This window comes from Mus pahari, chromosome 16, assembly GCF_900095145.1.
Source record: "Mus pahari chromosome 16, PAHARI_EIJ_v1.1, whole genome shotgun sequence".
NCBI lineage: Eukaryota > Metazoa > Chordata > Mammalia > Rodentia > Muridae > Mus > Mus pahari.
Window position 1 is genome coordinate 47,851,632 of NC_034605.1, and position 12,636 is coordinate 47,864,267.

Below are 12,636 nucleotides of genomic sequence, written 5' to 3' on the forward strand. Positions count from 1 at the left end.
TATTGGCTGGACAGCCCTCCTGATTTCTAATCTTTGTCTCTGAGTCTTCTTTTCTGTCCTTCCTATGATCATCCTCACTCTCCCCTCAGAGGACTGCTTGACTTAGTACCAGCCGGGCTGGAACACAGTACTGCTACGTAACTCGTCTTTCAGATTCATGATCCGTAATCTAAAACCTCTCTGAAGTGTTTTACAGTCCTCACCTCTGATGTAGTGAACAGTAGACCTCTCCCCACTCCATATGCTGAGTCCTTTCAGGATCAAACCTCTCTATATCTGTCCTTTCACCCAGAATCCTGCTCTTAGTTCCCTCCTCTTCCCAGGCCACTGATGCTCCAGTTCCTGAGGCCACAGCAGCAGCTGGCTCATGTCTGAGTTCTCATCCAGGTCAGACTGCTCTGTGGCGGGCAGCTTATCCCTGTGCTCCTGCACCTTCTGGAACACGGATGCCTCTGACACAGGGGTTCCCTCTTCCACCTTCTTGCTCTTCTGAGCTATAACTATTCACTTCCTTATAACTTTATTGTATTGTCCAAAAATAAAATAACCTAGATTTGTCAGAATGAAACTGTTCAATTTTGTCTTTGCTGTACCAAACTACTTACACTATAACACATTACTAATCAGTCATGTAAATAATCAGGCTGACTTGCTTCTTAAAGTTTCTTTAAAGAGATATTTTCCTGCAAGCTTAGAAAGGCTGCCAGTTTTAAGTAGATTAAACACTGTCCCAGGGTTTCTACATGCCACATTTAAAGACACAAGACAAACAGAATTCAGAATCTCCAGCCACGCTCTGAGTTAAACAGGCTTGCTCTTACTTGGCCCTTTGGAAACCAAAAAACGAAATTGTCTCTTTTCTTTAGTACCCTGCCAAAAATTCTTATCACCTCTATCTACAACTAAGAACGCTGATGATAAGCTATTTGCAATAAGCCTGGAAAAGAGAAGAAAATTAAGATCAGTTGTCTAAGGATATTCCCAGTCACTCAGATTGCATTTATCTTTTTGACACAGGGATTCCTGTGCCCAGGTTGGCCTTGAGCTTCCAATCTTCTCAACTCTGCTTCCTGAGTTCTACTATATACCATGGCACCTAGCCCAACTGCTTCTGTATTATAACTCTGAACTAAATCAGTAGTTACCACTTCAGAATAAAAATATGACCTCAATTTAAATAATAATAAATCAAGTGCTTTACTAGGGTGGGATAAAATACTTTGACATTTCTCAATACTGTACACAGATGTCTTGAGCATTAACAAATATCTATCTATATATTTTTTTTTAGATGAAGTCTTTAAAAAGTCTAACCAAAGTATTGGTTAATTTAAATTTCTCACCTTTTAAATGTCTCATCCAAATTCTTAGTCTTAGAACTGTCCTGACACTACACTAGTGTCATGCTTTCCTTGAAAAAGACGTTTTTAAATTTAGCCTATCAGAGCTTATGAAATGTCTGCTGTAGATTATAAACTGTGTCTTCAATCATCATCCATCTCTCTTTTCCTCCCCCAACTCCCCTCTTTTTGAGACAGGATTTCTCCATGGCTGTCCTGGAACTCACTCTGTAGACCAGGCCAGCCTCAAACTTACAGAGATCTGCTTGCCTCCACTTCCTAAATTATGGGATTAAAGGTGTGTGCCACCACTGTCAGGTATACACCATCTTTCTTATACATTATAGAATAATCAGTATTATTAAAAATCTCTATCTAAACTTATTAACAATTTTATTTTTAGAAATCTTGTAATACCAGTCAAAAACATCCTAGACCAAGCACAACTGTGTAAGAGCTCCAAGTCTCAAGTAAATGGCTGATACCCAAGGTCACAGTCAGGAATCAACTATCAAGGAGGGAGCTGGAGGGTTCTAAGTTCTATCTCTAAAAAGGGACATGCTCTGCCATTTCAACAACAAGAAAGATGCCAAAAATTACTCAGTATATTTAGACTTTTCATACCTTCATTTCATGGCATAAATCATAATGCATTAAGTAAACATTATCCAGGGAAGAGCAGGACTCAAATTCTACAGCTCCAGTGGCAGGCCTCCTTTTCTGTCTAATCACTTAACTTGTCATACAACTGAAGCATCACATGTTTGTTGTTTTTTTTGTTTTTTGAACAATCATATTTCACCCAGTACTGATAGAAAAAAAGTCACAATATTCATATAATTCTTGTATCCAAGCAGCCAAAAAGAAAAAGCAGTGAAATGAAAACATGGAATAGTCACCTGTTTCAGTTGCACACCTTATACTGTATCTGAGGGTTTCTATTGCTGGGGTAAAACACTGTGACCAAAAGCAACTTGTGGGGGAGACTGTATCTTGGCTTGCAGTCCATCATGGAGGGAAGCCAGGGCACAGACTGAAGCAGAGGTTATGGAAGAACACCGCTTACTGGCTTGTCCCCTATGCCTTGCTCATTCTGCTTTCTTACACACCATACCCAGGGGTGGCACCAACTATCACTCCTTAATCAAGAGGATGCCTCCCAGACTTGTCCACAGGCCACTGTGGTAAAGGCCTTCTCGTATCTCTTTTGAGATGACCAGAGCTTGTGCCAAGTTGACTGTAAAATTAACCTGCACCCTGTAAGCCAGTGCTGGCTAACACCATCAGGACGCTTACCAGGTGGCACACACTATTTCAAGCACTTTGCTAACACAACGATAAAACAATGCTGTAGATAACATGACTAGTCCATGTTACAGACAAAGAGACCATTCTCTAAAGTCGCAGAACCAGTATCCAAACTGTAAAAATGTCAAAGGTCCAAAGCTTTCTACCATGTTTTTTACAACTCTAGTTGTACCAAATGAACCTTCTTCCATGACGACTTCTTCCCAACAGAGTACTTACCCATTACTAACTGTAAAGTCGGAGACTAGCCCCTCTACTTCTGACTCTTGTACCTCCCTGCCATGTATCAGCCTAGAAATCCCCTAGGTCATATGGCTACCTGCTCGTGCCAAATACCTTCTGATGAGTGAGAGGATTCTCAATCGTGCCCCACACACAATTTGATAACCTCGGAAGGCCAAATGAAATATGTAAAACCCACCTCGACAAGGAATCACATGCACCCAACCCTTTGTGACAGTGTGACAGGTGCTGTCAGGAGCTCCTCCTCATGTGTAGGCTAGAAACCCTGCTCAGCAGTCCCTCAAGCATGCACATCCAGACCAACTGGGAAGCTGACGGTAAGCAGCACCACTGTGATGAACTTTGGACAGTCCAAGCATCTGAATACTAATCTCTCCCCCATGTGATTCTTAGAGCTGAACAACACTTGAGACATATCCAGACAGACACATGGGGAACGTAAGCCACCCTCAATATCCAAGAAAACTTTAACAACAATGTGATGACCCATCACTTCCCCATGCAAAATGCTTTTCTTAACATCCAATCTTACAGTACTTAAGACTGGTGTATTCCCACTAGAAACCAGTGGCATTGAGGCTAAGAGATTAATTTTCAGCACTGTATCTAGTATGAGACAGGTTCAGGCTCCCTTCACTCTGAGTGTACTACTAAAGGGATAAGAGCAAAACAAAGAGCTGCTCAGTCACCTGTCACTGGAGCAAAGCGAGCCAGGGTTAACTCTGTGGAGCTCTGCCCTCTGCCCCATTCTCCCTTCTGATGGGAGCATTCATGCTTTACCCTGAGCTGAGTCCTGCACGACCATGAGCAAGGGACAGAGTGACACTTCCCGCTCTTGCAGCAGGGCATGGACCTTCTCAAGTGCTCACAGTTGCTAGGCACATGGCTTACTTGTATATTTTACTTTATGTTCCTCCTTCAGAGGAATGTCCTCTCTGCTGAGATGAATGACTCCATGTTAATCAGAGATGGCACAAGTTCAGGAGGTGAGGGTGTGCCCAATGTCTATGGCAAAATGGTAAAGGCTATAACTAGCCCTTAAGGCTGTGGGAAAGCATGCATTCAAGAATGTGTAATTTCTCAATTATGCAAAATACAAGGATGCAATATGAATTATATGATGGGCTAAAAGAACCGAGGGCGCTGCACTATGAGCTGGCTTGTCAGAAAGATATGAAAGGAGATAAAAAGATTTAGGGAGTGATGATTGCAGGGCAGGATCCCACCCAGCTAAACTTATTGTTGGTGCTTACAAAGGCAGGCAGATTCCTGAGTTCAATCAAGGTTGGCCTGAGACTGTTTAGGCCCAGGCATGGCAGGAATCATCTCAGAGCCAGATCCCACCCAGCTACCTTATTGCCTGTGCTTACAAAGGCAAGCAGATCTCTGAGTTCATTTGCCAGATACCTGCCGAGGTCATAAAATGCTGATTCATGGGATAGTCAAAAAGGACCGTGGAGTAAATGACTAAATTGATAAGTACATAAAAGACTGGGCTTTAGTCTATGAGAGCTAGCTGCCCAGAAAGAGCTCCTTGGAGAGTGAGCACAGCTCTTTTAGAATGTTTCTAGCAGGATTTCAGAAAAATCCAAGCTTGTTTTCTAGCAGTTTTTCTGACTTTGGTCAGAAAACTCATGAGTTATCCAGAGTGTTTAAAATTTTTTTCTAACAGAAGAGAGTTGTCTCTAGCAAGGAGCGATCTCAAGCAGACTACAGAGCCAAGAGCTATCTACAGAGAGTTGTCTAGGGAGCCACCAGACCACAAGGCTATCAGCTTGGACCCCATGACTGACTTCAAGTCATTCTTTCACCACTCTAAGCACCCCTTTCTCAGAAGCCCTCTCCAAGCCACCCTGGCTTCTGACAGCTCAGCACTAAACGGCAACATTGTAAATAAACAGTACAGGCTGGGACCTTTATCTTTACCAATCCAAACATATGAAGAATAGCATGGGAAGGAAGAGGGAATAGCATGGGAAGGAAGAGGGCTGGGAGGGTAAAAGCATTTGCCTGATAACCTGAGGACCTTTATGATAGCAGAGAAACATCTCTCACAAGTTGTCCTAGGTCTGTCTCTGTCTCTGTCTCTCTCTCTCTCTCTCTCTCTCTCTCTCACACACACACACACACACAAAACAAACAAATGTAATACTGTTTTATAAAGAATAGCACGTAATCAATGAAAAATACTTTGAGATTACCATGTTGCAGTCCAAGTTTTAAACTCACCTCTTACTTTTCTTGTAACTCTCCAGGTGTTGGGCCTGGGCCTGCTTATGTCTTTCTAACTCACACTGCCCACACAAGTCCTCCAGATGTAGCAGGTGGTTTTCTACCTCTTCAAAACTTGTCTCTAAATGAGCTGCAAATAAACACAAAAACGAGAAATAACTGTCAATTCCAAATCACTGGCCAAGAACACAAAAGTTTTTAAATTGTTGTTGCAGTTAAGAGCACACGCAGTTCTTCCAGAGGACCCAGTCCACATTAGGTGGCTTGCAACTTGTCTGTAACTCCAGCGTCCTCTTCTGTGCCCCACAGGAGCACCTACACTAACATGTACACATACCACTACACAAACACCCTTTTAAAAAACACTTTAAACTATTGTGACTGCTTTGTATTTTGTTATTTATAATTAAACTTTATTTAGGCAAAAGTAAACACACTGGCCAACATTAAAGCACACTTTAGGGCTGATGAGATGGCTCAGTGGGTAAGAGCACCCGACTGCTCTTCTGTAGGTCCAGAGTTCAAATCCCAGCAATCACATGGTGGCTCATAACCATCTGTAACAAGATCTGATGCCCTCTTCTGGAGTGTCTGAAGACAGCTACAGTGTACTTACATATAATAAATAAAATAAATCTTTAAAAAAAAAGCAGACTTTAATTAAGAAGTATTTTCAAACACGTTCAAGACATTCATGTTCAAAGTACCTTATATGCTTTATTACTAGAATGATGAATGGAATATCCTGATTAATCTAATGTTAACTCCAATACCCCCATATACCACAAACAAACCAGCCTGTTTGTTTGAGACAGTCTCACTGAATTGCTCTGGCTATCCTAGAACTCATTATGTAGACCAGGCCTGTCTCTGCCTCCTGAGTTTTAAAGGTGTGTACTACTATACCCAGTGAATGGTAGCAGATAAACCTAGCCCACATCACGCCACTGTAATTTAGTTCTTATAACTCCAAGTCATTTTAGCATGTTTGCCCTCTGATACGTCACAGATATAAACCTCTGCATGAAGACTTTAAACACTTAGTAAGCTGGTTGTTACTGAGTCAGTCAGTGATGTGGGGAGGGGGGGGTGTACTGGCTAATTTTGTGTCAACTTGACACCAGTGAGCTTCAAGAACTTCCCCTGCAGGACTTAATACAAGCCATGTCTTAACCAGCTTCCCTCTAAGATGGAGGTCTACGGTCAAAGAAACTAACAGACAACCGTGACAAACCTCACAGACACAAGTTAAGGCTCCCTATGTAAGAGTCTGGGCCAGTGCCACCCATGTAAAGGTGGTAGCTTGTGGTGTGTCACACATCAGTAGGTAAGAAGAAGAGTGTTCTGCTAGGAAGTGAACCTTAAAGGCCCATGCCCAGTGGGACAGGTCACCACCTATGTGCCATGTCCCAAAGGTTCCAGAACCTCCCAAAACAGTGCCACCAACCAGAACCGGAATGTTCAAACCCATGAGCCTGTGGGACACTCCTCACACTTCGGCCTAACCCTTCCCTGAGGAGCACTGAGGGCGCTGCAGAAGAAGAGCAGAGCTAGCTGTACAAGCTGACGGCTCAGACTCACTAAGCAGTGCATCCCCTCACGAGCTGCTAGATGGTCAGACTCTACACCGCCTTTCAGAGCATCGAGGGGGTAGGTACACTCTTCAAACTGCAATTTGCAATTTTAGGTTAAGATTTTTGGTTAAATGCCTGTTTTCAATTACCTTTGTTTAAGTCAAGAATCTACTAATCCAGAAGAGATCACATTTTCTAATATCCTAAATTTTGTCTCTTCTAAATATCTAAGCTTGTAAAAAAATATCCTTTTCTATTTGGCAGGCCGAAGGCTTAAGGCATTGATGGGAAGTGAGCAGATGTGACAGCGAGCGGCTCTGCAGTCCTGCTCAGACTCTGGCTCAGCCTCTCTTCAGGCTGCGGTATCCCTAGAGACCACAAGAACCATTGAGAAAGGTTGATAATGCCATTGTTCACAATGGGTTGACTCTAGCAAGAGCAATATAGAGCCATTAAACACAAGCTTGAAAGATCTAAACTCCAATCAATGAACAACTGCAGCTATGATTTTCTAAGGTTACAAACGGTATAAGAAGGAAAGGGGCAAAATGTTGTGTTAATCGAAACTTCCACTACTGCTGTCAAAAATTATTCCTGGTGTTTCACAAAGAAACAGATCAACAAGTGAAAGTAACCCAGCAAAGCAAGTTCTTTCTGTAGCCAGGCTAGCACGTCACAGGACGATAAGAACGAACACTTAAGTTTAACTCTACCACTGTTGGTGACTCTCTCATCCCATTAGTGGAAGCTCCATCTCACAACCTAAAGCCATGGGCTAGTTCACAACTGGCTTCAAGGAGAAGGGTGTGGATGCCAGACACGAGAGTACCAGGGACTGGGACAAGCCCACCTGGAGTCTGTAAGATGAAGACGTTCACAGCATGCTGGTATGCCAGCTACCTCTACTATGGGAGGGAAGTGCTTCTCCCACTAGTTTTTATCTTATCAAACAGAAAAACAAGACTAGGAGACTTAGCCTGGGAGCTGGTACAACAAGTATCAAAGAAGCAGTGTGTACCTCAATCTTTGTAACTAGTTTGAGAGGACGATAAAGCATCCAGAGTGGCAGAGCCAGTACGTTTAAGAGATTTCATCATGATTGGTAATAAGAACTAAACCCACTTAACAGAAGGCCCAGTTAATTCAGTGAGTGTTGTCACGCACAGGTCCAGAGCAGGCCGCTGAAATGCAGGCTTAGAAACACAACTCTGCTGCCATTTGTTAGCATCAGTGTGACAAACTGTGCAGTGAGGACTAAACACACGCATGGTCAAAGTGATAACATATAGGAACACGAGTCCTTAAACTTAGTACTTGGTAGTAATTAAATATTCAAATGTAGAGGAAATTTCAATAAAAGTTATCTAAGTTTTATAAACTGTCATGTAAAGCTCTGTTACCTGGGCATGATGACACATACTTGCTATCCCAGTACTGGAGAGCCTGATGCAGGAAAGTTATTCAGAGTTCGAGGCCAGTGTAGGCAACAGGTAAATTCAAGACAAGTCTGAGCAAGACCCTATCTTAAACACAACCACAAATGCACATGCAATATGCACATGTATGGACACACACACACACACACACACACACACACACACACACAGCGGGGTATAGTGGCATGTGCTTTAATCCCAAGCACTTGTGATGCATAGGCAGGCAGATCTCTGTGAGTTCGAGTCCAGCTGTGTCACATAGTGAATTCTAGGATAGCCAGAGCTACATAGTGAGCCTCTGTCTTGAAAAACAAAAACAAGACACCAAAAAAAGCTGCCAGGCTCATTAGCTGCCAGGCTCATTAGCATGCTGGGTCCCAGCACTTGGGAAGTAGATGAGGCGGTGGCCTGGGGTTTCTAGAACAGCACTACACTACAGAAACTGCCTCAAATACTGACCAAAAGAGAATTCTGTGGACCAGAATGTAATACATAAGAGCTCTGGATAAGAATGTTATAGATAGCTGGGCGTGGTGGCACACGCCTTTAATCCCAGCACTTGGGAGGCAGAGGCAGGCGGATTACTGAGTTCGAGGCCAGCCTGGTCTACAGAGTGAGTTCCAGGACAGCCAGAACTACACAGAGAAACCCTGTCTCAAAAAAACAACAACAAAAAAAACAAAAACAAAAAGTTATAGATAAATGAATCAAAATATCAGTAGCATTTCCTTTTTCTCCAGTAAACTCACATAGCTACAACTTATACCTCAGGCTGTTTTTAGACTTAGGGTCCTATACAATGAGAGGAAATAAATTTTAAATGACTAAAAAAATAGAGTCAAAAGTTACTCTATATTGGAAAATGTACATTTGTTTTCAATTGTATCGCCTATATATGGCAACCTCTGCATTTAGACTATAGTGCTGTTAGTTGACTATAGGCTAAATAGCCCAGGCATTTTATTGAGTTGATCCTTAGGCAACCCAATTAATTTATGTGGGTAAAATTCTGTTCTAGGTTCAAATTGTCCTTGTATTCTTTAATGACATGTACCAGGTAAACCCAGCTCCTTAGAAGAAGAGAACATCTGCCTAGATGTTTCTTTCGACATCTTTCTGTTCTTTCTACCAAGTTCAGTTTCCAGCACCCATGTGGTGGCTCACAACTGTCAGTAACTCCAATTCCAGGGGATCTGACACCTTCGTCTGGCCTCCATGGGCACTAGGCACACATGTGATGCATGACATACAATAGGCAAAGATGCCCACATCTGTAAAAATCAAAAGAATAGACCAACAAGCTACAAAACAAGAAATGTAGACTAAAGCTGTCTGGATGGGCAGTGGTCACTCTGTTCCTACCACCAGATCCTCACTAGTGTCCTCCCCTGCAAAAAGCTTCAAGCTTCCTGACTCCTTTCACACTGGAATTAAGCTTCTTAACTTGGCTTACAGGGTTACCTTTGGCCACAGTCTACTGTTACAATCTTACCACCACCATCCATCTCACATTCTACTTTATAACCAAACTGGCCATTTCAACAAGAACCCCGTGGGCCCTGCCTCCTTTCTGGCTGTGGCTGGGGTGGGGTTGTTCTGATTGCCCCTTTCTCCTCCCTCCCCTCCCTCCCTCCCTCCCTCCCTCCCTCCCTCCTTATTCCCAGTGTCACACCAGGCTCCATGCTAGCCCTGGCCCAGACTGCAGCTGTATTTCTATTTGTGCTTCTAGACTTCACGAAGCCTCATCTCACTGACACCCTGTGGCTACTTGTTTCCTCATCTCCCCCAGGAGTCAGCTAAGGTCTAAATACTGTACACTGTGTCTTTGTATTGCCTAACACTTAATCTGGGTAGTCTGCGGAATTCAACAAAATTCTGGTGATTCTATTATTCTATGATTCATATCTAAATTAAGAACTTACACCAAACTTTGTAAAAGAGTAACTTAAAACAGAGGACTTAGGAAACATTAAGTTACATGCTGCTACTTTCCTAGTCCCATCAAACTTTACCACATGATCCTGAATTGGAGCAGGAAAGGCGGTGGGAACTGTTCCATCTCAACTCTTCCTTTTGTTTAATGAGACAGGTTCCAGGCTGCCCAGCTGGCTCTGTACTCACAACTCCGTCAAGGAAGATCTCCCTCTGCCTCTCATGTGCCAGGAGGACAAACAGGTGCCCCCACACCAACTCTGAATACCAACTCACACCAAACCAAGTCAGTAAAGTATAGGAAAAAATGTTACATTTTTTTACCTTTCTAATTAAATTATCATGAATAGATACATGATATGTTTCCCAAATATTTATTTTAAATTGGCAGAAATTTAACTACCCTAATACAACCTACTCATCTGCTACAATACCAGTTACACAAATGAGTAAATGTAGAACTTAGAATACACACACACTAGCAAGGCTCCACAGACAAGGAAGTCAAGCCTCAGCACTCTGCTCACTCTAACAGCATGTCTCTTTAAGTGACTGGTGGAGACAACAGGGAATTTCACCATGAGAGCCATTTGGGAATGCCTGACAGCTGTGCAAGAAAGAGCTCCACAGATCTTGGTGAGAAGACCACCCCAGAGGGGAACAATTCAGCCTGCAATTTTCCTTTGTGCCATTTGTTTCAAGTAGATACGATCCATACGTAGTACAGCCTGAGATGTGAAGACTGAAGCAGCATACTAAGATTATTTCACATTTAATGAGCTTCTTTCTAATCAAATAATTAGCCTCACAGAACAAAGGTGTCTTCTTTGTCTGCACACCCATAGGTTATAGGGGCCAGGAGCTAAAAGATGGAAAACTCTTCAAATGCTTGTGCTCCACTTTTATGTATTGAGGCAATACAGTAATGATGATATGCTAATAAGGAAATCTTTAAAAGGTGCATTAACTTGCAAAAGCCATTAGAGAACAAATGAGATTCTCATAGTAGACTAAAAAGGTGCCGAGAGAGTTGGTGTACTCTGTGATGGGACTAACCCTGAAAGGAACTTGGGCAAGCTGATCTAGTTTGTGAAACACAGCCATTAAAGTTCCTACTAGATGCTCTCACAGTCTAAATAGAGAAAGCCACACAGTGATAGAGGTCCCATTGAAAGCAACACAGAAACTCAATATATGGCTGCTACCTATCTTAGAATTAGTGGAATGTTCTATAGTAGACAAAGGAACAATCTTCAAGCAGATCACACAAAAGTAAGTAATAGAAAAAACAGGAAGACAGGACCATGACAGTTTAAATTTGCTAAAGGAACATGATTAGACTGCCCTCTAGTGGAAATTCAAGAGAACTCAATAATTAAAGGTTTTTTGTTTTGTTTTGTTTTTTTGGGTTTTTTCCTACTTCACCAGATCACACTGAACTGAAACTCAAATTCACCCTTTTCCCCAGGTGCATGCAACTCAAGGCCCTCCTTTTATCTCAGCTTCCTAAATACTGGAATGAATATATTTAGCTTCCTAAATATATGCATGAAACACCATGCCTAGCAATAGTAATACAGTGCTTTCCGGACTCATATGTCTTAGTTTTTGATTAGAGTGCATAGTGACTATTTCATCTAATAAAAACTCTGTTTTATCCTTAAAAGCATTCCTCAATGCACAAACTACTATGCTGTTTATCCTGTCACATTTGGATGAATCTTTTAAAAGATGAGTCTCATGTAACACAGGCTAGCCTTGACTGTGCTATGCAGCAGAGGATGGCTGTGCACTTCAGATTCCCCTGCCTCTCCCTCCCAAGTGCTGGGATTATACTGTGCATCGACGCTGCTGATTTATGCTATACAGTGGTTCAAACCCAGGGCTTCCTGCATTCTAGGTAACCACTTTACAAATTGAACTATGTCCCAGCCCTCATCTTCCAACACTTAATATAATGGTTCTGTCTCCCAATCTAAACTACATAGTATCCATCTTTTGATACAAAAAAGAAAGAAAGAAAAAGAAAGAAAGAAAGAAAGAAAGAAAGAAAGAAAGAAAGAAAGAAAGAAAGAAAGATTGATTTTGTAAATTTGCCAAGTTAGACAAACTTCTAGTAGATTGTCAGTCCCCTCATGGCAGACACTCAGGCTTGCTTTAGAGCCCAGAAACTATGCCTGGGCCACAGTACACAGGAGAGACATAGTAGGCACCGCACTAAGTGGGTTGACATTGTTGTCTCAGTTAATCCTCCAACTACCCTTACAAGCAGGTCCCTGGGGGACTGGTTCCCACAGACCCGAGGCTGTCAAAATCCTTGACTGCTCAAGTCCCTTACATAAAATGGCACAGCATTTGCATACAGCTACTCGCCCTTTCACCTCTCTATGACTTAAAATACCAAATACAATGTAGAAGATATTATGTGAATACCTGTACTGCATTATTTAGGAAATGACATGATTGGGGAAAACACTGTGTATGTGTTCAATATAAGCAATAAGCAATTTTAAATAAATATTTTCTGTGTCCAGTTGGCTGAATCTATGGATGCAGAACCTACAGACATGG

General features: G+C 42.2%; 1 protein-coding gene across 1 annotated transcript in view; it reads right to left on the reverse strand.

Annotated features, from left to right (window-relative positions):
- Dtnbp1 (dystrobrevin binding protein 1) overlaps positions 1 to 12,636 on the reverse strand; it is a 77,470-nt gene that overhangs the window by 40,649 nt on the left and 24,185 nt on the right. Inside the window, exon 6 of the mRNA XM_021215520.2 lies at positions 5,121 to 5,253. Coding sequence (XP_021071179.1) covers positions 5,121 to 5,253 — 133 coding nt within the window. The remainder of the gene's footprint in view (positions 1 to 5,120; positions 5,254 to 12,636) is intronic.